This window comes from Synchiropus splendidus, chromosome 12 (genome assembly GCF_027744825.2).
Source record: "Synchiropus splendidus isolate RoL2022-P1 chromosome 12, RoL_Sspl_1.0, whole genome shotgun sequence".
In the NCBI taxonomy this organism is placed as follows: Eukaryota; Metazoa; Chordata; class Actinopteri; order Syngnathiformes; family Callionymidae; genus Synchiropus; species Synchiropus splendidus.
In genome coordinates, this window is record NC_071345.1 from 18,304,318 (window position 1) to 18,326,973 (window position 22,656).

At 39.8% G+C, this 22,656-nt stretch overlaps 1 protein-coding gene across 2 annotated transcripts in view; it reads right to left on the reverse strand.

Annotated features, from left to right (window-relative positions):
- Positions 1-15,946, reverse strand: part of si:dkey-122a22.2 (uncharacterized) — a 26,358-nt gene extending 10,412 nt beyond the window's left edge. The window contains exons 1-7 of one of the 2 annotated variants that reach the window (XM_053880481.1): positions 15,785-15,946; positions 15,125-15,287; positions 14,945-15,016; positions 14,020-14,096; positions 13,024-13,124; positions 10,551-10,667; positions 9,366-9,440 (exon numbers count right to left, since the gene is read on the reverse strand). In XM_053880481.1, the coding sequence (XP_053736456.1) occupies positions 9,366-9,440; positions 10,551-10,667; positions 13,024-13,124; positions 14,020-14,096; positions 14,945-15,016; positions 15,125-15,287; positions 15,785-15,844 (665 nt within the window). In that variant the 5' untranslated portion in view covers positions 15,845-15,946. Of the gene's footprint in view, positions 1-9,365; positions 9,441-10,550; positions 10,668-13,023; positions 13,125-14,019; positions 14,158-14,944; positions 15,017-15,124; positions 15,288-15,784 lie in introns of those variants that run through there. The other variant, XM_053880482.1, reaches the window with a different exon arrangement.
- Positions 15,947-22,656: the final 6,710 nt, after the last annotated feature.

Below are 22,656 nucleotides of genomic sequence, written 5' to 3' on the forward strand. Positions count from 1 at the left end.
ATGCAACTTCTCTGGAATAGTCTAAGCACAGTGAGCTAAGACCACAACAATAATTTTAATTACTTAAAACGCAATAAATTATACAAAAAACATACATCAACATTAAACTACATATTAAGGGGGTTTAAAAATGTATCTTATGTTAGTCGAGAAATGTTTCAGATCCTGTAGAACGTAACAGACCTTGACACGCAGTAGCATTAGGGACCACCGGGTGTCACTGTTGCATCATATGAGCTTCACTCTGCCTCCACCACCCAGCGGAGTTAACACCGAGGGCAGGTGCAGCTCCGCTTCACTCGTGGCGTATAACAGCAATACTCACGCCAACAGTGGTTCTAATTACAATGAATTGGCATTCTCGACTCGTCTGGGGGTCTCTAGGTAGAGGAGGCGCTGCTGCGCTGACTAAGGAACGAGGAGAGGAGGCCAACACAGTGGGAGGCAGTACAGAACCCCGGTAATGAATCATACAGTGCTGCGGCCTGCAGTGGCAGATACAGTCAAGCGCGCGCATCTGTGCAGAGGAGACACGCTTGTCTTCTTAAACTGAGCTCAGCTGCTCTTCTATCAGGCTCAAACACATTTATTTACACCAACGTCAACTTGGGAAAACACAACAATAAACTTACAGGGTATAATTCATTGCATTGAACTCACAGTGAGAATAAACAAAACTAACTTTTGTGTGAAGCCAAGCCACTTGAAAGTTTTATTTATACCTTGCATAGATGTAAAGGTGGTCTGAGAAAAAGGACTGATCCACAACAGGCTGTTACAGACTAGGTTTTAGGTTTACTTGAAAGTCATTCCACACATTGACTGGAAAAAGGCGCCTTCATCAGAGCATCTAAAGCAGCTCAGTTTTGCCAGTACCATAACACTGCAAAAGTTTGTGTTAAAACCAAAAACAGCACTAAAATGTGTGACTCTGAACCACGTTGGTTTTCAACATTTTAGACACAGCTGCATCGACTCAGTCTGGAGCTGATACTAATTAAGGTAGAGATAGATGATATGCTCGAAGCAAAATAGTAAAGTATTGAACGCACCATGGCCTCCCAAGTGAGCATCCACTTCTATTTTGGAGACTGGAATGGATGTTATTTAAGGACCTACCACCACACTTACATGTTTGGCTCTGTAATTCATCCTCAGCTCCCTGAGGTCAGACACAATGATCTTTACCCTACACGACTACTCAACCCGAGTTTCTGCATTCCTCTTTAAGAGTTCCTTCCACTCCATCCATCCATCAGCCCCACAGCCTGGTGCTTGCTGCCAGTCGAAGCTTAGAATCCCTGGAGGAGCTTACAGCCGGGTCATGCTCCAAAGGGCTATTGATTGCAGTCTAACAGTACCGGGCGCAGCAAGATACCGCAACCGGATATGTCACCGCTGGCTGCTAGTGTTTACCAATGAAGGCAGGGGAGACACGGGGAGCAAACAAATCTTCAAGGATTACATAACCGCAGAAGGCAAATTAATTTATGTGGGACACTTCATACCATGGGCAAGTCCTGCTCTGAGTAAAAAACAAAAAGCAAGAGGAGAAGAAAAACCTGCCAGAAAAGCAAAAGAGACTAAAAGCATCCAGACCACTCATTGTTTTGGTGCTTCTCTGAATAGGAATACATTTTCCCACACAAACTATCATCCTGAAATAACACCACACATCAACATCACAAACATCCAAAACCCAACTATTTTATCTTCTGTACTTCAACATTTATTTATATATTTATTTGTAGCAAGCAAGTCGTAGAATTTTTCCTTAGCGATAGACTGCTCTTAGGTGTAAACATGAAGGTTTGCCTAGTATTTTGGGATGGGCCCACATGCACCCGAAGACCAGTCTCTGGGGGGGCGGGGGGACGTGGAAAAGCTATAGTAAAGAGAGTGCACAATGACCGAAAGTTGAGGTAAGTGACATTGCTTCATCTCAAAGCCTTTATGGCCAACAAAGCCAAGACAGTTTTGAACTTTGTCAAATGGTTTTTAACTATTTTTATTACTTACTTTTAATAGTGAATTCAAGATTGTCATTATTTCTTCCTATTTGTTTACTGCAACAGATCTGGTTTGGAAGTGGCAATACATCACAGCACAGGATCATGGCTGTACGCTAGACATGGACATTTCCATACTCAGTATTTACTCAATGTAAAAATAACATTGAGAGAAATACGACTTCAGAGCTGGCATGTTAGCACCGCCACGTGAACATCTTACAAACCCTGTATGCCGTGTGAAACCCCGGCTTTCAGAAGCGTGACATTTGAGATGTTAAGGGCTTTGGAGATAAATAAATCCCTGATCAGGCCTTTGTTGTACCTGCACTTTTATTTAGACATGCTGACGCAGTCCTTAGTGGATAAATACCGACAGCCTTTTTTGTGCTTTTGGGTTACCAGAATTAATAATAATCCTGACCAAGAGGGTAAAAAATTTTGCATTCAAGTTGTTCAATGTCTCTTGTTTACTGCTTATATGGTGTAGCCTGGTGATACACCCTATTAAAAAACCAGATCCTGCTGGGTTTTTCCCAAAACACAAGCTGCTGTTACAATAATCTCTGATGCCACAATGATGACTGATACAGCAATGACATGTTCATTTGTAATGCAAATGACCAACACATGTGTCATCTCTGCTGCCCATCCTCATGTCACGTGTATGTCAGCATCACTAACATGCAAAATAGCAAAATGGAGGGTGTCGAGCTTGTTTGATATCCATCTATATTAATGGTCATTTGAGGAGGGGGGATTGGCTGAGTTGAGGGCGTAGTGAAAAGGCCATATTGTAATAATGCAGATACAGAAGTCCATATGTTGACAACACAGTTCTGAATTGCCACTTGATGCACATGAAACAAGCCGGAGAAAGAAATGACAGGCAAAACAGAATAAGCGGTCCAGAGTGAGACAAAGTGTACGGGGACGAGGAGGCAGTGAAGTGCTCCTCGCCACAGTAATGGAACATTAAAAGGGGAGAAATTGCCAATCAATCAGCGTTCATTAAATAGTAAGGACCATCCCATTAGATGAGAGCTGTCCCCCACTGTTTCGGCTTTCTGAGCAAATATGTTCCCCATGGGGTAAATTGCTTTTACACTGGCAGACTCAGGCGGGTCAGACAATGTGAATGCCTGCACTCGCACGGCAAAACGAATTCTTCTGAATAGAAATGAAGAAAATAATCAGAGAAATTATTCCAGTGACAGCTGCTATTACTTGGATGGCACTTGTCTCTCAGGAGAAGGTAACTCTGGGAGTAGACGTCTTGACAATGGACCTGAAGGATTAAAGTCCCAATGATGGAAAATAATTAGAATTTCCAATGCACGGTTTTATTTACTTACTTTATTTATTAACTTTTAAGTGAATATGCTATAAAATAACTATACTTTGTAGGAAGAAAATCAGGAAAAATCCTAGGGATGAAATGAAACACGGCAACAGAAATGTATCTAAACAGCATCCTACAATGTGCTCCTTGTGAGGCGATTCTCTTGTGCAGGATTTAAACTCCAGCTCAGTAAGATCGCTTCCATAGCGTCCACTTGAGGGAATATTTGGTAGTGAAGGAACCTGGTATTTAAGACAACCTTCAAACCAGCAAATAGGTAAACTGCATAAACTCTTTACGATGACTCTTATGTTCGCCACGATGGGAAAGTACTGAAAAGGAAGAAGCATGACTAATATATGTATTACAATGGATAATAAGACTTATTTAAGAATAAGATCAGATTTCCTAGTCGGAAGAAAATTCTCATCACAAAGACTTCATAATCCAAGATGGCTGGTCTAAATGAGCAGCGTACCTGTAGGATTGTGTATATTTGACTTCAAACTTGCTTTTTGTTTTGTTTTTTTCCCACTTGGTCGAATGCATAGTATTGTTTTACACATATATTATATAGAAATGTATCTGTAATGTTTAATGTTTGTGCCGTATACGCAAACTATATATAATGTGCGAGCAATGGCTATCGCTCACAACTTCTGACTTCGGTAACTGAAACACATTGAGCTCGGCACTGACATCACTTCATAGCTCAGAGTTCCGACTTCTGAGGTTACTGGAACACACCAATAGAGCAGCTGTATTTGCAAATGCAAACATGCAAGGGCCAACAAAACTTCTGCTACTCGGTAAGAATTGATGGTGGTCATACTTTTGATGCGAGTGCAAGTGCTGTCACACTCTGTGATGTCTACCGCCAGGATTTTTTTGTTTTTGGAAAGCATTGTTTCCAGGAGCAAATTCTCAGTCTGTGAATAAACGGGTGCACGGGATTTTCTTTTTTGTTTCTAAAAATAGCTGCCTGTGCCTAAACGGGGCCTCAAAGCACACAGAGTTGAACCAGTCAGTGTCTGAAGAGTTTCAGAGAACCCCCTCATTGTCTTTCGTAATGATGCTTTTGTAGACAAGTCCACAAAAGCAGCGGTTTGGTGATGACACACCACTGGTAATAAATGTGCACCGCAGGTTTGTTCCATCATAGGCCAATTCCAGTAAATATAACATTTAACTGGAGCTAACTGGTGCTACACACTATTTTCCAGGTCATTAGCTCAGAAGCACGAATAAAACTAAACAGCAAATAAACAACAGCGAGAGACAATAACAGCATAAGGAGCTGGAATAATAAAGCTAATTTAATGCTCAGACAAGTCTGGGCTGCTCAAGAGGTCTCGGCGTGTTTTCAAAGGCGTATGTATCAGTGAACTGAAGACATCCATACCCATACACACACACAGAACGGGCGCAACATCCTCAGGAGATGGTGGCGATTTTTTCTCTGGGATTATTTTGGAATGGAGTATCTTTTAATGAGCTGTTCTTTGATGTGTAAATCTCCCCAGAGCTAAGCTGATATCCCTTCCTCTCACTCCTTCTCAGGTGCAGGTCTTTGTGTACAATACACTGTAAGACACGCAGCAACTAATAAACCCTCAATGATAAACCTACATGCAACCTTGCCCAAAAAAGATCAAGAAAAAAAGGCGACTATGCAGGACGTCAGCAACACTGTCTTACTCTATAACCCGCTGCTGGTTCTATTTTTACTCCACCATGGAAAATTAGACAGCCATGATAAAATTGTTTTTCAACGGAGCAAATGCATGTATATCTTTGCTTCATTTCATTTCTCATTTACTTCTCCACATGGTAATTGGATTTACAAGCCAAGCCGACATGTACTCGGTGGAATGAATGCCTATTAATCAGAAAATAATTGGACACCTATCCCTTATAAATGGAACTGCTCCACTTTGAGCCACATACAAATTAGGCCATTCACTGGGATACACTTCTCACCGGGCTCGAGTCATGCTTATATAAGATGCATGCTAATAATGTGGGCATAACATATGCTGCTAACCTTTTTCTGTGCATTGTATACAAGCCATCTTTTTTTTTTACTTGACAATGAGATGGGAATTTCCAGGACACCATTCCGCACAAATACAGTACTGTAAAACTGTGGACTATATTCATTCAGTAGTTCTGCCTTTAATGATGGTTTGCTCATTTGGTTCACTAGAGCAGTGATTCTTAACCATAGGGCCGCGGCCCATGTTTGCCTCATAGAGGGCCGCTAAAAGTTTTTTTTTGCTTTACACTCAGTTTTAATACATGAACCACTTATGGTAGCAGTTGTGTGTCTCAGCATTGACTTGACAGCTGCAAATCTGTGATGTGGTGAAGTGATAAAAGTGATGAAGCCACCCCAAAGAGTTAAAACCGTTGATGAAAGCACCTGTTGAAGCAGTTTTGAGGCGATACTTTCATTTACTTATGTCTGTCTTCTTTGGAGTTTAAATAAAATATATTATTTTTATTTTATGATATTTATGTAGTATTTATTTTATTCAGAATTTTATTAAGTTTTTCCAAATTTCAACAGTTTGCATCAACTGTATTTTTTTTCTTATTTTCTTTCGTAAATTTAGTGAATATGACTTGCACCTAGTTCTGCTACTAGTTGGACTTTTGTAATACAAATAAATATCTGTGCGATGATCACGTTTTCATGTCATTTCACAATATTTTGTTTTGTTTACGTGTAAGTATATTAAATATGGTTATTGATCACAAATGAAATGAAGAGTAATTAATTTGATTACCTGTATGGGCCCAGGCCTACTTGACCAGGAAAAGGTACGCCCCAAAGACCCCTGCACTAGAGTTCGAAATAAGAGACTCAAAGGTTCACATATGCTGTATATGCAGCTAAATTTTATAGCTAGACATCTTAACTTACTACATCAGACATCAACTATTTTTAATAGTTCTGCATCACATTTAACTAGCCACTTCAAATGTATTTACATGGTGGATTATTTCAGAATGCCTGACAGAGGGTCTTTTAAATGTGAAAGGGGTCAACTGTTGCAATGGAGCAGCTTTAACAGGAAATTGAATCCAAAAAACTTGTGTGTGGTAAAAGCATTCTCATTGTTTTAATTCAACAATCAGCATCTTTTTACATTTCCAACCACGTACAAGTCGTGGCAATTGGGCATTTATTATTCATGTGCTTGCTGCTGTAGGTAATTAACAAAACAAGGCAATGACCAAACTCTAATTTATTGCTCTTTGGTGGATTCTCTCCGATCGACTGGAGCAGAAGACGAGTAATAATTCAGAACTAAAACAGTGGAAAAAAAGGCTGCATGCCATAATCTAGAAGCAGAGGTGGATAATTCTTACAACAATGGAACGCATCACCTGTGCTTTATCCAGCACAATGGAAAGACTACAACGGGTGAGCCTGGACGTGTCTTCAAAAGAGACAACAGCAGATGATGTGCGACATTATTGTCTGTGATGTTTTCTGACGCCTACTTCATCATGTTATTATGAAGCATATTTTAATTCCTTTTCCAACACTGTTCCCAGTGGGCTACATTATAGTATTCCCGTTTCACCTGATAGACAACACTGAACACCAATGACTGTCTACGTTTTTAGTAATATATAGGAGGTAAGGAGGAGTGCATATTGGATATTGATTACGAACTGAAAAATTAAGTGTTCAGTGACAAGGGAAAAATAAAAAACTACCTTTCCACTTGCTGTGTGTACAGTGAGAGTGAGTTCTACAGACTGTAATAATAAATCCATGTGAATTGACAATCTAACAATGACAATTATCACCTTTATTTAGAAAGGAAAGTGCCATTTGCCATTTTTATGAGCACCAAAAAAGTGCCACTGCTCAGCAATACCTTGACTCATCCTTAAGTTCTCCTCCTGCCCATCTAACACCTGGAGTCGCTACGACCTCTACATAGCATCACAAGACATTCCTGCTGCTTTACTGCTCAGCATTGAACGATGAGATGTTTGCAGTATCGGGAGTAGAACAGATGGCCCTGACAAAGTGCAGAAGAACACACTCTAGATGAACCTCAAAAATCATGTTTCATATCAAACATCTTTTGCTGCATTCAGTTTTCAACAAACAACTTGTATGTTTGCTCAGTGATGGGACCCATTAATTACCACCTCTATGTGAGCGAGTTACTTTTAATGATGACACACAGTACGCTGCAACTGTAAACAACAGTTGCATAAGCAACATATCGAACACAAATCTCTCCCTGGTGCTCCATTATCATTAATAACATCCTGTCAAGGCCTGTTTGATAATTGTTGCATAATGGGGATGCAGTGAGTTGACTTATATGTCGCCCGGGGGATTAAGGCAATGTTATTACACTTCTTGACAGTCAGTCGCAGCCCCACTTTTCACTCGTCTGTCTCAGACTAACAGAATATGGCCAGCTAATGACTTTCCATTGGCTCCAATTAATCAGGCTAATGAGCCCTACCCAGTAGAGACCATCAAGCCTTCCAAACACAAAGGAGGAGGTTGGAGTTGCCACTGCAGACACTCCTTCACCTCCCCACTCCTCAACATGATCTTCTTTTATTTCCCTCTTATCCCCTCATCTTGTTTGCCTCTCGCTTTTCATCTGCTCCTCATTGCCCTGTGCAGCTTCTCATCACGCTGCCGTCTTCCCTTTTCTGTCTCTTTCCATTTCACTCTTTCACACCTTCAGTATCTACCCCATTTTTTCCCTCAACATCACAGACATCCCAATCACACTCTTTCTTGGCAGGTTGACACTGGTGACAAATGTGTAACCCAATAATCATCACAATTATTGTTGGGTTCACTGCTTTGTTCATTCTAATGTAAGTTCCAATTGAAGCATAGGGGCTATTTTAAAGCCAATGAGAACAAGACTATGAAGTTTACTACAGCTTTATGGACTTTGAATGGTATGAAGGAGGTACAAGTAAAAATGTCCCTGTCCCCTGTGTTACAGAGGCTACTGCTCAATACCAGCAGTTGTAAATTAGAAAGGAAAATTGGAATTAAGAAGCGATTAATCCTTGTATATTGTGTCGGCCACAAGGGATGACCCTACAGTATGCCTATACCGAGTAAGGTTGAAAATAATTGCTATATAGAGTATTACCAAAGGTGAAAGAGGCATCATACATGCTTATTTAAGCATGATTTATTGTTGAGGTTTGAATGCATCTTAGTGGCATTGTGGGTAACCATCTGAATCTCCAAACCTTTTAAAGGATCCGTCATTCCATGTTGAAAGAGTTGCACTTTCTCATTTTCAGCAGTACATTTCAGGAACTATGGTTCTCGGAAAGAACGTCTTGGTTCATCACAAACAAAACGCTCAAAGTTTACCTTATGGCGCTGAGCCTATGAACGTTGTTCCATCCCCTAAAACCCTGAATCTGAGCAATGGACGAAATAAATACTTTTTGTACATTGGGTTTAGCTTTAAAATGGTTTTAAACTGTTACTTCCTGTCTTAATTACATTTTTAATGGATTGCACAGGGAAGCTTTCGGGAAAAAAAAAAACAGCCGCAGCTGATGACGTTGCATGGTCATACACGTCATCACCAAGATTGGCAAATAACCTGCTTGTTTTGTTAATATAAATGTTTTACGCGTGGTAGAATGTGCCATCTAATTCCTCATTTGAAGTTTCATGTACTCATTAATCCGATCACAACTGCCTGATGTGACTTCACTGGCCAGAAAAAGTGAGCCATCTTATTTTTTTCCAGGACGCTCCCCTATGCATATGCTCCATTTGCAATTGTCTTATTAATTATGTTTGCAAAACTGAAGTCAATCAAGTCAAGCATATCTATACAGCTATCAAATGCATGCCCCAGTTAAATATATGCATTGAAGCCTGAATAAGTTCAGTAGAATATGTGTTCAGTGGACATTATTTTTTCCTTTTTATAGATCTGACAAGTTAAAATAGTACTGAACAGGCTTACATAATTAATAGAAATGCTCACCAATATTGCTTCCACAGGTCCATGTCAAAAACCCCCTCAGGAATTGGATCAATCATCACCAGGTCCGTCACTTGCCTGAGGACAGACAACACAGATTTAGATGAGTCATGTTGAGCATGCTTCCTAATGTAGCCTTTCTTTGACTTCAACAAGTGTGAGGCATGATCAAAACACCTCATCTGTCCTGCTGTAAACTGCTCTGGCAGATAGATGGCCACTCATATATCAGCACCGGAGGCATTATTTCCTATTCAAAGACGTCATCCATTAAGCAGTCACCTGTTAATGTCTGGTTCCTCATACCTGAATGATTTGTAGACCAGGTCTTTATGGTGTTAATAGCCAGTTAGTCTCAGAGACGCACAGAGGATGACGTCAGTGATGGGAATTGTGGAAGAATTACAATACAGCATCCATGCCGTTTGAGAACTGAATCAGATTACTGGACGGAAACAGCATATCATTTCCATTTCTGCTAAAAACTGTCACAATTTTTGATGTGTGTAACTTATGCTCGGTCTTCCCTCTTCCACACTGTTGCAATTTCAGCACCACCTTAAACACTACAGTGCTGCCAGGATATAATTTGGACCCAAAGATTGGCCCATCCAAACCCAAGACCCCAGGTTTGCATCCATGTATATGGAAATCCCACTTAGAAAAATGATTGTTCACAAAGCCAACCAGTTCAGTCACCAACACACAAGCTAAACATCAATAATAAACTCCAAACAAGGCTTTTGGTGGGAACATGAACATACTGGAGAACCAGTTCTTGGACCTCTTCAGAAGCAAATGTTTGTGGTCACTGTTTGTGAGTGAAATACGTGTCTACTCAAGGACTTTAACAGAAGGAATTTCAGCAAAGAATGTCTGATCCTTCTAAGTCATGTGGTACAATGTGAGGGTTTTTTATTTCATGTCTGTGTGGTTGTCTGCTCCCGTTAAACTGTCCTGTGACTGACTGTAAAATTGTGAGCAGAGGATGAATGACGGGAAACACCGACAAGAATGGTTGCAAGTTGGGAGAGTGGATTGACCCTGAACAGTCTCATCCTGGTAAATGAACATCTTGTACTAAAGTATATGGTGCTAAGAATCTTAATGGAGTCTGTCACAGAGATACAGCAAACAAAAAAAACAAGGAGGCACTGGGCCATAAAATGTCAGGGTTCACAGACTTACGCATCATGAATGTGACTGTAGAATCGACTGTTAAAAGCTCCGAGTTCAGAGCCCACCAAGATGAAAGGCTTTGCTAACTCAGCTGCAGCCAAGAGTCTATGGAGGTCATCCACCATTCTGGAAGAAAACACAACACCACTTGGTAGAAACACTGCAAACTCAGCTTGCACAAGACTGTGAAACTACATGTGTTGCTGACCTATGATAGAAAAACGTTCTCAATCACCTGGCCAACCATTTGATAGTGAAATCACTGTAACATCATGTGACAATAAAAGTCTTCCTCTGCACTGTTACTGTATGATCGACAACAGCAGAAGCATCTTCCTTTAGCTAGTTTGATACTGCAGCAAAAGATTTGTATGACCTGAGTCTCATGTTTGAGGAAAACATTAAAGCTGCCCGTCATTATTAGTTCATATGTAATGGATATAAATGATAAAACGGAACTGCAACTTGCAGATTATTTTGTCAGCAAAAGCATTATCATGGAGCAGCTAGTCTCTTCATCATGTACTGTCCTGGTTACGCCGCGCTAATACATCAAACTGATGGCACCGTCCTGAAAGGAAGAGATTTCACGAGGCTCAAGGCTTAAAGGTTAGAGAGTCATCAACCTCCTCGAGATATTAAATTCTGTGGAATTGATTGCTTGCATCTGTAATGCGAGGGTGGCTGCTTTCTGGGCCAGATGCCAAGGTAAACCAGACTGCTGACCGTCAGCAAGTCACGCCTGCTCCTTCCTCTGACAGATTTAGTGCCAGACAAACACGTTATGATGTCAAAGACTAGAAGATTACAGCCCAATCCTACACGAGTGATCTAAAGTAAGTCGTCTCACATTCATCTTTCTCTGGCAGCAGTCAAGCGTGCTTGCTCTTTTGGCAGTGAGGAGCTAAATAAATTAGTTGTGGGGAGAATTATGTCCTCATTGACCTACGACTGCCACTGTAAGACGTGGGATACAGTTTGTATCAGGTATCTGCCTCACATACAAAATGGTTGCTCACTTGTCAAGTACAATGAGAAAGTCACAATTGGAAAACATGGACTTACTAGAGTAGAATGAAAGGCTTTGAGCTGGTGAGAGTTTCCAAAAGGAATGGATGTTGGGATTACATATGCAGGTGGGAGACGATCGGGATGCCACATACATAATGATTATCTGGCTGGAGTTTTTTTGCTCCTTCCTGACCCAAGATGTTAAACACCCAGTTATCACAACTAATTTAACATTATCCTCTAAGAGAATCTTCATGTCTGCAGTGTGTTAAGAGTAAAATTGTTGCGATAATTGAAAACATTTGTGGCCAACAATCATTTAACATACTCAATATTTACACCTGAAAATATTTTTCTGTGAACGGTGAGAGCTCACCGCTCCTGGCATGAACTGTGACGTGGAATGGAATGTAGTTAATCAATACGTGATCCCACAGAAAAATAAGGAAGGAAGGAAGGGAGTATTGACATTTATTAAATTGATGCTACTTTTCAATCCTAAAAAAAATATCCTAGATCCCATTCCAATCTGCAGCAGTTATCACCTGGTCCGTTCCACCAAAGGTTCAGGGGGTGAACTTAAGTTCAGCGAGCAGTGGATGTGTTCCTGTCATTTACTTATCATGATGTTCCTTTCAGGAAAAAAGAAAACACCTTAAATCACCATCATCCAACCGAGCTCCGAGATGGAATTTTAATGTGAATGGTGTGCAGCAATGAGATGATCCGGGCACAACACACATAACGGTCATAACAATCCATTTTAATTTTTTTATCTTCTGTGCAGTCTCGTTAGATTTAAAAAAATGTCCTCTGTGCACCACTCATGGTGTCACCCGGAAGACTCTGTGACTGTGCTGTATATACCAAGTGGCACAATTGAGAGTACAGAGGTAAAGAAGCGCCACCCAATGGCTTAACCTTAACCCCAGCCAATATCTGTTTTTAATTGACGCGCTGGATGCCGTGAAAGGTGGAACATGCATCTCAATGTGTCAACATGCAACGTGAACGGCAGGTTGATTTCAGCATCACGCTGACAAGTAAAACTCCACTGGATGGAGTTGCCATACACAAGTTAAAAATTGGTGGTTAAGTTCAACAGTAAGAAACAACAACAAATTTATGTCCTACTTTAGTCATAAAAAACGTGAATTGTTTATTGTTTCATTAGGAATGTTTGCCAACAAAGTACTTGAAAGAAAAAAAATAAAGGCTCCTGACTGGTCGAACTATGCAGAGTTACTGTAGTTCTTATGGCTGTATTGTTGTCTGCACGCTGCAGACCATTTGATGTTATTGAGGCAAGATAGTTTGGGTCAGGATGAACTGTTTCTTCCCTCTAATCACGGAACATGCACAAATAAATTGATGAGAGAATGGGCACTAAACCTTCAGACTACTTTATAGAAACTGCACAGAAGACCGTGTTGGTGTTTTTATGACTACAATAAAATAGAGGAAGGCTCACCGTCCAGTTGTTGACAAGCCCCAAACCTTCTCAGTACCGGTGGACTCGTTCTGCATCAGTCGTTTACTGAAGCCGAGGCCCATTCTGTCATAGGCACAAACCTTTGCAGCAAAGGAAACATTTTTTAGTGAAAATCAAATACTCTGCAATGTTGAAAACAATCTCTAAATAAGTCCCCCATAACACATTGTGTATCTGCGTGCTTCAATGTGTGTCTATATAACAGGTTCAGCCAATTATTTGAAACTGTGTCTTATTTAGTGCCACAGGGAGTCTAGACTGTTAGTCTACATTACTGGGAAAGCAGTACACTGCACCAACGGAAGGCTGTGTAACCGTGCTCTCAGTAATAGAAAAAGATAATTATCCTAAATGTAACAGTAATCAGTTTAAATGTCAGTGCTCTGTAGTGTCACCGTCAAATGCTTTTATCTCATCTTACAAACCACTCAACCATAAATTGTGCAACTTGAAGTGACATTTTTTAAAGTCTTATTAAATATGTAAAAGGCAGACCACAGACTTTGCACTTGTTTTGGTTACAACCTCCATTGTTTCGTTGTTCAGATGCATTAAAACCATCTACAACAAGCCTGTGACCTCATTTGTGGTGGGAGACAAACAACATGGGGCAGGCTGTCAGCACAGACTTTCTGCTGTGCTGAGTTCTTGTTGAGCACAGTCAATGAGGCAGAGCCCCTGCCAGGACTGTCCCTGCGTGCCCCTGACAAGGAGGACAACAACACTATCGTAGCTGCTCCACTGAGAGCTTGTAAAGTCATAACCGATATTCTGTCATAATCAGAAATAATGTTGACATTTTTAACATCTCATATATGAGCGATATTCATTCCATTATACAAAATTAAATAATTAGAGACTATAAGGGAGCTTAGTATAGAAACACAAATGAAACAAGGTAATCAAGGAGTCAAATTCTCATTGAGTCAAATACAAAACTTCAGTCTTTTCATTCATTAAATGCTGTTTTCTTACTTTTGTTATTGTAGACAGGTCATCTTGGACATGAAGCCAAATGTCTGAAGACATTCCAGTTGGGGCATCCAGTATGACTGAAGATAGAAATGAGGACACGTGATATTTCTCTCTTCACCTCACAGGTCAGACCGAAAGCTGCATAGGAGAGGCAAGTGGAGACAAAAAAAATAAAAATAAAAAATGCAAAATAAGCTCAGAAGAGAATGGATTTCAGAGCCATCAGCACTGTGGCAGGATACAGTAATTGGGGGGATTTGTCGGACTTGCACATTGGCGTTCCTCTGACAATTGAGGAAGCATAACTGCGTTCGCTGAAGTTTCATGAATGTAACAGCAACATCAATGCAGACCCCTCTAAATCAGTCTTCCGTCCCCCCCCTTCTCTCCTCTAGCTGGCTCCGCAGAGTTCCAATACAGACTGTTACCAGGCGTCCCTCAGGCCATCAACAATCACCATAATTCTTTGATTCATGAATCACTTCTTTTTTACTAATTTATAGACTTTATAATAACTAATTTCTAGTTTGTTGTTCTAGTCGTTTCATGAGACAGTACAAAGAGAGTCCAAAGTCCAATTTCTCGAGCTACAAAGTTTTCCAATGAAGATTCTGATTTTGATTCTGCTTCGTCATAATGGAGCCAACTGACGCATCTGAGAGAGCCAGTGAGAAACAATTGTGGAAATTATTCTTAACCCAATTAATATTGACTGAAAATGTATGAAAATCTAATTCGGAGAAAAAAATCTCAACTAGGTAATAATTCATATAAAAAAAGACAATTCAGTGACCTGCCTCCAAAGAATATTGAATTATTACAGAAACTGCAAGTTACTGACAACTGCAGTTTCACTCCTGAAAAGCTTCTTGTGCATATGCAGTGCAAAAATAGTGTACTCTGCTCAGATAAATGTTTTACTTACCGACTGGTTGACCTTGCCCTTTGCACAACAGATGCATTTTTTGTCCTAAGCCAACATCAATCATCTGACCACCTGGTAGGAAAACAGAACATCTCGTGATTACTGCTGCTTAATATTGGGATTTATTAAATACATTTTTGGTCTGACAGGCTTTTAGCAAAGTTAATAAAACACAGAAACCTTTCGGCAAGAGCATCTGTCCTTCTCTTTGCAATGATGCATAGTTGAGGAATGGAGGGACCAAGATGACGAAAAGCAAACACTTTCCAGTGTTCAAAAGCACAGAGCTGCATGAGATTCTGTCTTTCTCAGGGGCAGACGCGCTATGTCTGGGATTTGTTGTCTGGTTGAGGTGAGAAAAGAGACAATATAAACCAAACAGCATTGATATGCCTCGATATTTTACTGCAAGTTCATCAATTACCTCAAATGAATACAGCATTTCTGAATATATGTATGAAATGTGATCAATGAGAAATTATAGCTAGTGACCAGTAACACTTTTTTGGCTGTTTTTAGAAATGTATTACTGGCTTTTTACTTTCTATTGGCAATGCATTTCTATTGTTAAGAAATACATTGTTCTACCTTCAGTAGTTATGTGATTGCGTGTATATGAGAAATAATACTATTAAGTGAAATAATATACACCATTACTGCTTAAGGCAAATGTAGAGTTGAGGCTGAAGTCAGCTATTCAAGTCACTGGGAAAAAAATAGTCAAGGGGCGAATTTAATACTTCTAATGGCATTGCTGAGGACAGTTGAGAAACGTAAACGTCATGTGCACATGGACAGTGCAGCTAGCAGCTTGCTAATACCGGTGGGACGCAAACATACCGTTTTAGAAACGTTGTCTGACTCACTGTGAGACCCCTGAGCTTCAGTTCTTCTCCGCATATTTATATTACGTTTCTATCCCGTGTTGTAGATATTAAAATTCACAAAAAAATACTACCCGTTTCGTTCAGATGAATTGAATGGAGTAGATCGACTTCCGGATAGTATGACGGAAAGCAAAAACGGACAAAATCAACGAATGTAAACAATGATGCTTCAACTGCCCTTCTTTGCATAGAACTCAAATTTATTCGAAAAGGGACACATTCCTTAACTTCAACGCTTAACTGAGTGTACATATCTGGAATTATTAGACACAAAGTTAGCTGCACTAGTGAGTGATGTTTGTTAATGTATGAACTTAAACTAACGACAGCATGGTCAGAATTAATTTAAATAAAGCAATCCAATCCGATTACACAGTAAAAACGAAGTATTGTTTTTTCAGTGTGATGTGGCTTCTGTTCCTGTGTGTGTACGAATCAGGAGCCATATTCCAAGTGGTGGGATGATACGTTTCAAAGGCCGTGTTGCAGTTGATGTGCTAAAGACAAGCTATTTTCTATAATTGAGCCTATGATTTTATTCGTGTAAAATGGACAACCAACCTTAGATTAGCTTTTGACAGATTTTAAAGGTAATACCGTGATTGACCAGTAGATGTCCCTACATTCAACCAAGGAAGCGTGCGCTGTATTCTCAAGTGTGCGATTTCTCAGCACTATAACTTGCGTTCATTCAGATTCAAATTCAGTTGGATTAAAGCTCAATAACAAAAAGAATCTGAGATGCGCGATATGTGCGCTTGTAGTCTCACGCTAATGTATTTACAGTGATCGTATCTAATGGCTTGTTTAGCAGGTGTCCATGTTGGAAATCCACTGCAGTAATCAAAAAGGTTTGCTGGCCCCAAATGATAAACGTCAGATATTGACTCACAGTCGGGCTGGTCGGTGTTGTTTTGTTTCGGGGTATGCAGGGTAGATTAAAGCTGATGATGCAGGGCCTTCTCACCCTCTTGCTTCTGCTCCAGCTGCACATAATTAGGCTGAGAGAATGACGGTCTACTCAGACAACCGTCGCTTCACTCAACAGTGTGTGAATACTGTCACCTTAGCACTTGACCTCAAGTTTAAATAGCTGGGGTTTTTTTACCGTAATATGTACATCCCCGGAATTGAAGGAAACTTGCTCCTGTAAAGATCTGGCTGTAATAAGAGGATATAGAGGATGGAGAGGATGCACATAGATGATGCATCCTTGATCAATGAAAGCTTAGCGGTTTGTCCCAGCAAATCACCTGGGCACGGTTTAGGGATTTACACATCTGTGATTGTTGACAAATCATATCAAACCTTTGGATGTTTCTGAAGACAGGGACTTACTTACGCGCCACAATTTCCCCTTGCTCCTTTGTTCATAATTCAGAAATGTGTTTTCCGGGCTGTATTTTTATCCCTTTCTTTTCTCAACTTAAATCATAACACCTCTCCTATTTATCAATTATTTATTATTTGTTCCTGTCTGTTGCCGTCCGGGTCAGAGAGAACAGATATTTCATCCATGCTATATGTCTTGTACTGTAGCATATTTGACAATAAAGCTAGCTAACCTAACCTAACCTAACCTCTTTTATGTATCTAAAATGATTACAAATCATGTGATATCCGTCCAGATATAACCGATATCTGACCCCATGGCTATATTCCAGATGTGGCAGAATATCAACAGCACAATGAAATGTTCAAGTGTTTCAGTGTATTAAAGTTTCAGGAAATTAATGTTTTCAATCTCAGTTAATCGCATGAAAGCTGAGTTAACTCAGGCAAATGAATCACACAGCACACATTTTTTAATTGTTCATAAGGTAACCTACAAAAATACATCATGTAAACATTTGTTTATGGCAACAACCCAACATAACAGATACTGTCAAAAACATTCTTTAAAATAACCTCTAGGCACTGAAGAGGCTCGACAATGTGGTGTAAGATTGTAAACAATTAATAATTTGATTTTAGCTCTTCAAATATCGTTCAGAGTAACAAGTTCTATCAGCCAGCACGTGGGAATAGTGCTTGAGCTTGAACTTTTTAAAATGTAATTTAAATTTCATGAATATCATTAATGGGGAAAATACACATAAAATGTGTTTTATGATACATTGTTTCATTATTGATAAAGACTCAAAGACTAAAGAAAACACTTTTTGATAAGGTGTTTTCTTCCCTGCTTTGTGTTGTTTATTTTGATGGACAATAAGTACTGTTAGATTACATTATTTTAAATAAACATTTCAGCAAAACTATTACTACCGATGGGAAAGCAAAAGGTATAGATAAAATAGGACCATAAAGATAATATTTTATTTATTATTTATTTATGTATTTTATTGAAATAGTAATACATTATAAATAAACAAAATTTAAAAAGAACAGTGCACGACTAGGCCTCATTTTGCCCACATCCTGTCTAGACGTAATTCAGATTACAAAATGTAATCATATGCTATTCCATTATCAACATTCCCTGATTTTTTTTTTTTTTATCTGTTTTTCAGTCATTTTGTCAGATACATGCAGATTCAATTTGTTATGTTGAAATAATCACAGTTCCATTTTGAAGGATCTTTATATTGCTTGTTTGTGTTCAATTTATTTCCCTTGCGGTCATTAATATTGTACATTAAGACGCAATCTAGCCCTTTCGTCATAGATCCATGGAATGTATACTGCAGCTATGTGTTTCATACATCTTTATTTAAACAGGCAGACAGGAAAGGTCAAGCTCTAAGCTACGGAGATTCACAGGTGAAGACAAAGGCAAGGTTGAAACAGCCAGGAATTACAGCTAGGGAATTGAGAGGTCAAAACATTCCAATATGAGTAGAATCCAGAGATGGAGCAGAGCAGGGAAAATCCATGTCTCTCTAAAGTGCTGTTGATGGCATCACTGCCTGTGTGATGTATGTGTAGCGAAACACATCAGCTCACTCACACGAATGGTAAACAAAAATGGAACCTATAAGCACTAAGAACGATGCTGTAGATATAAATAAATCATGGAACCTACAGTATATATCTCAAATCCTTTCTGTGACTCCATCCATCCATGACCGAACGAAAAAAGAAAAAGTAAAGATGCTTTCATGAATATCTATGAATATTTTAATGTTGAATAAATATCCGTCAAAGCAAAAACACATGATTTCACTTCACCTTTGAATGTTAACTTGAATAACTTTGTCACTTGCATTTTGTTATTGTTGTTGGTCATCCTTTAAGTTAATTTTTTGGTCACTTTTTTTTTTTACTTTTTTTTAACCACATGTCAATTGCCCCTTGCAAGCTATCTATATCCAAGCTATCGATGAAGCTGTCAGCCTCCGGCATACCGACAATGGGTTAGAGATGAAGTCAAGAAGGACATACATGACCTCAGTGAGTAATTGTGACATGATCATTCATCAGCCATTAACTAACTAAACTAAATTAATAGTTAATTTTCTATGGGGAAAAAAGCTTGACAGCAATCATGGTTTGTGCAAGTTTTTGAAGCCACAAGTCAGAGTGGGGAATATGATGAAGTCTCCCCTCAAATTAATAACATGGTGAAACATTACATGAACACAGGGTTAATCAGTTCTCTTGTTATATGCGCAGGTTAATTCGCATCCATGCTTTAAGATGTTACATTATCTTACGTGGAAACAGCTGTGACTCTGTGAATCTTGCAAATGAGTATGTCTCACACACCTGCACAACACTTCCTATTTGTCACGCATTTCTAGTTTGTTTCTAAACTCGATCACTATTAAGCGTGACCTGACAGCAGCCGTTCCAGTGGCATCGATTGGCAAAGCTCCAGCATTTGCCCACCACTTGTTCCACATGAAATCTCCCACCAAAGTGAAAAAGTGTCACATCCTTTTAATCACTGACTGAGGTTTTGCAAGTCAGACTTGACTACACAAAAACGTCAGAAAACCACTGTACACAGGGACATTTTAGTGAAGGGGGATCAAATATCTCAGTTTAGGGGTCCCCCAACTCCACATTATAGCACTGCAAGCTTGCCTGTTAGTGATGTGTGGCTAGCTTATAGGCCACTTTGAAATGACCACACTTCAGTTGCCAACCAGTTAATCGCGAACAACGTTGCAGGCATGATCTAGAGCAGGGCTTCTTCACCTTTTTGATCTCGGGGCCCAACCGTCCTGCAACAAATGGGGCCCATTCAAGTAACAGAACTGACTTATTACTCTTGATTTCATTTGTGATCAATAACCATATTTAATCTACTTACAAACCAAAACCTTGTGAAATGACATCAAACCATGTGATCATCACAAAGATATTTATTTGTCATCGAAAAGTCCAACCAGAAGCAGAACCAGTCACAAGTCATATTCATCAAATTTACCAAAGAAACAAAGCCTTAGGCACTGTTGAATATGAACGGTCATGAACAGTTTTTACTGTTGGGAGTGGCATCACTTTCTTAATCATTTTTTTCTTTTCAGGAACTTCTCCATAGTTGTTAACTATCACAGATTTGCAGCAGTCAAGTCAATTCAGTGACACACTATTGCCACCATATGTGGTAAGTCTACCTAGCGGCCCTCTCAGAGGCGCTCGCGGCCCAACCATGGTCCCCAGGCCTATGGTTAAGAATCACTGATCTAGAGCAAGGGTCTCCAACTGATCCACAAAAGGGCCACAGTGCCAAACAAGCACACATTAACAAATCAGGTGTCTAGCAAACAAACTAGCAACACCAGACTGACAATCAAATGAATGCATTCTTCTGTCTTCACCAGTCTATACCTGAAATCACCAGGAAATCACTGTAAGCTCAGAGAGTACATATGAACTCCACAGAGAAAGGACCCGAGTTTCACCGAGAATTGCCTGAGGATAGATTTGAACCAGATACCTTGGTGCTGTGCAACACTAACGTATGCAGATTAGGCCTCTGCATGTTGCTCATGCGTAAATGTTATTCCACTGAAAACCATTATTACTTAACCTAATAAGCATATAGGCACACTGTGGCACATAAAGAAAGAAGGTCACATGTTGTTTGGTGTCTAATTTATTTTAGAGCCTGCAGAAGTAGAAGAGGATGTTCTTTGCATTTCATTGCTCTGTGCATGTTGGTTTTTGAATTAATAAGCAACATCATGCTTCGGGCGACTTGTAGCATCCTCACACTCCTGCTGCACACCATGTGAAGAGGCTCTCTATTAATGTCAGGTCACCTTGACACCATCTCAACGTGTGTGCCATGTCTGGAGGCAAGAGACATTTCATTAGGTGTTGCTTTGCTCCCTCTTGCTCACCACCACCTGACTGGCATTCATAGTTGATTCAGAGAGAAAATGCATATCAGATGAGACAGCTTTGTTAAAGTAATAGCTCCCACTGCTCTCTGGCCTTTGTCCGCTCTCCCATTTAGTCACTACAATGGATTACCTAATGACAAACCTCATTTCAAAACACTGGCTGCTCAACACAAGACAGAGAGATCAAATCCTATCGTTGCTGAGAAAGCATGGTATAACAAAGCCATTTCCTGTTTGTCTTATCGCTTTGGTCAGATAAAGCAGGTTAACTGCTCGACATTTCCACGGAGGGGACATGTACCACCAAAGGCTATCATGAATTACTATGTTTCTGCTTGTAACCTCAAAACATGTTGCCTTGAGATGATTAAATCTGAATGTCTTTACAAGCTTGTATAGAATAGATCCGTATTTGATTCATTTGATTCGTCATGTGAGATGGTTTAGGATGCTGATGATTGTAATTGGATCCTGAGGTTGGTAAAATGGAGACTTCTCAATTATTCCTGTTCCTGTGAAGCGACTGCCAAAATTCTAATGGTGTATGTTCACGTCCTTGAACTCTCCCTTGCAATAATTTGATATGAACAGCAACGGATATGACAAGTTAAATAGCATATATACAGATACCATTCTAGATTTCATTGACAAAACCCAGAATTTCTTGGGAAATAGACTGTCTCCTTCATTTATTTATGAGCAAGCTCTGGGGCATTCGGGAGGGTCGGCTTCATAGGCATCTGTCTTCAGACTCCATGCAGCTCCCATCGATTTCAGCCCCTCGCTGTTGAAGTGCACCATCAATCAATACAGTAACAAGTCTTCATTTAAACTTGAGAAATGCAGTTTCCAACTCAGTGGGCATGAAGTCCTGCTGCTGAGGTGACCAGAAGTACTGTAGCTGTAGCTTCTGGCCTTGAGCCTCTTCTGCCTAGCAATGGATTCATCACCTGCCCCGACACCAGCAGGTCATGAGACAAAGGACCACAGAGTGTTGGAGCCAATGAACATGCGAAGTGCTGTTTCTCAATAACAGCAGGCCCCCATCGTTTGAGTGTGATGTCTATCCTTGTAATTTTACTGAAAGTGACAGCTTCATCAGAGTGAAACTCACGGGAGGCTCTGTTGTACAGAGCTATTTCTCTGCTGCCAGACATCTGAAAGGAAGGAAAGGCTCTGTTAGTTCAAGTAGCTGATACAATGAAGTGCAATGAAGTACATAATATTGTAACAGTGGAATACCTTGTGGAGTAAAATTGAAGCCTGTATAGTTTGACTAGTTGTGTTTTTTTTCCCCGTCATCTAATCTCATACTTGCGTTGCTTTGCATCAAAAATAGCATCAATAGTGTACTAATCCAGCACATTCTCACTTCTCAGAGTTGACCTGTACAGAGATAATAACTATAATAATGTTTTATATAGCACATTTCAGAACGTTGTTCACAAAGTGCTTCAGCGACAGGGCAGTGAATTGGCTTGAATGTGGTTGGCAAATGAATAAGAATAATGAATAATGAATGAATAAG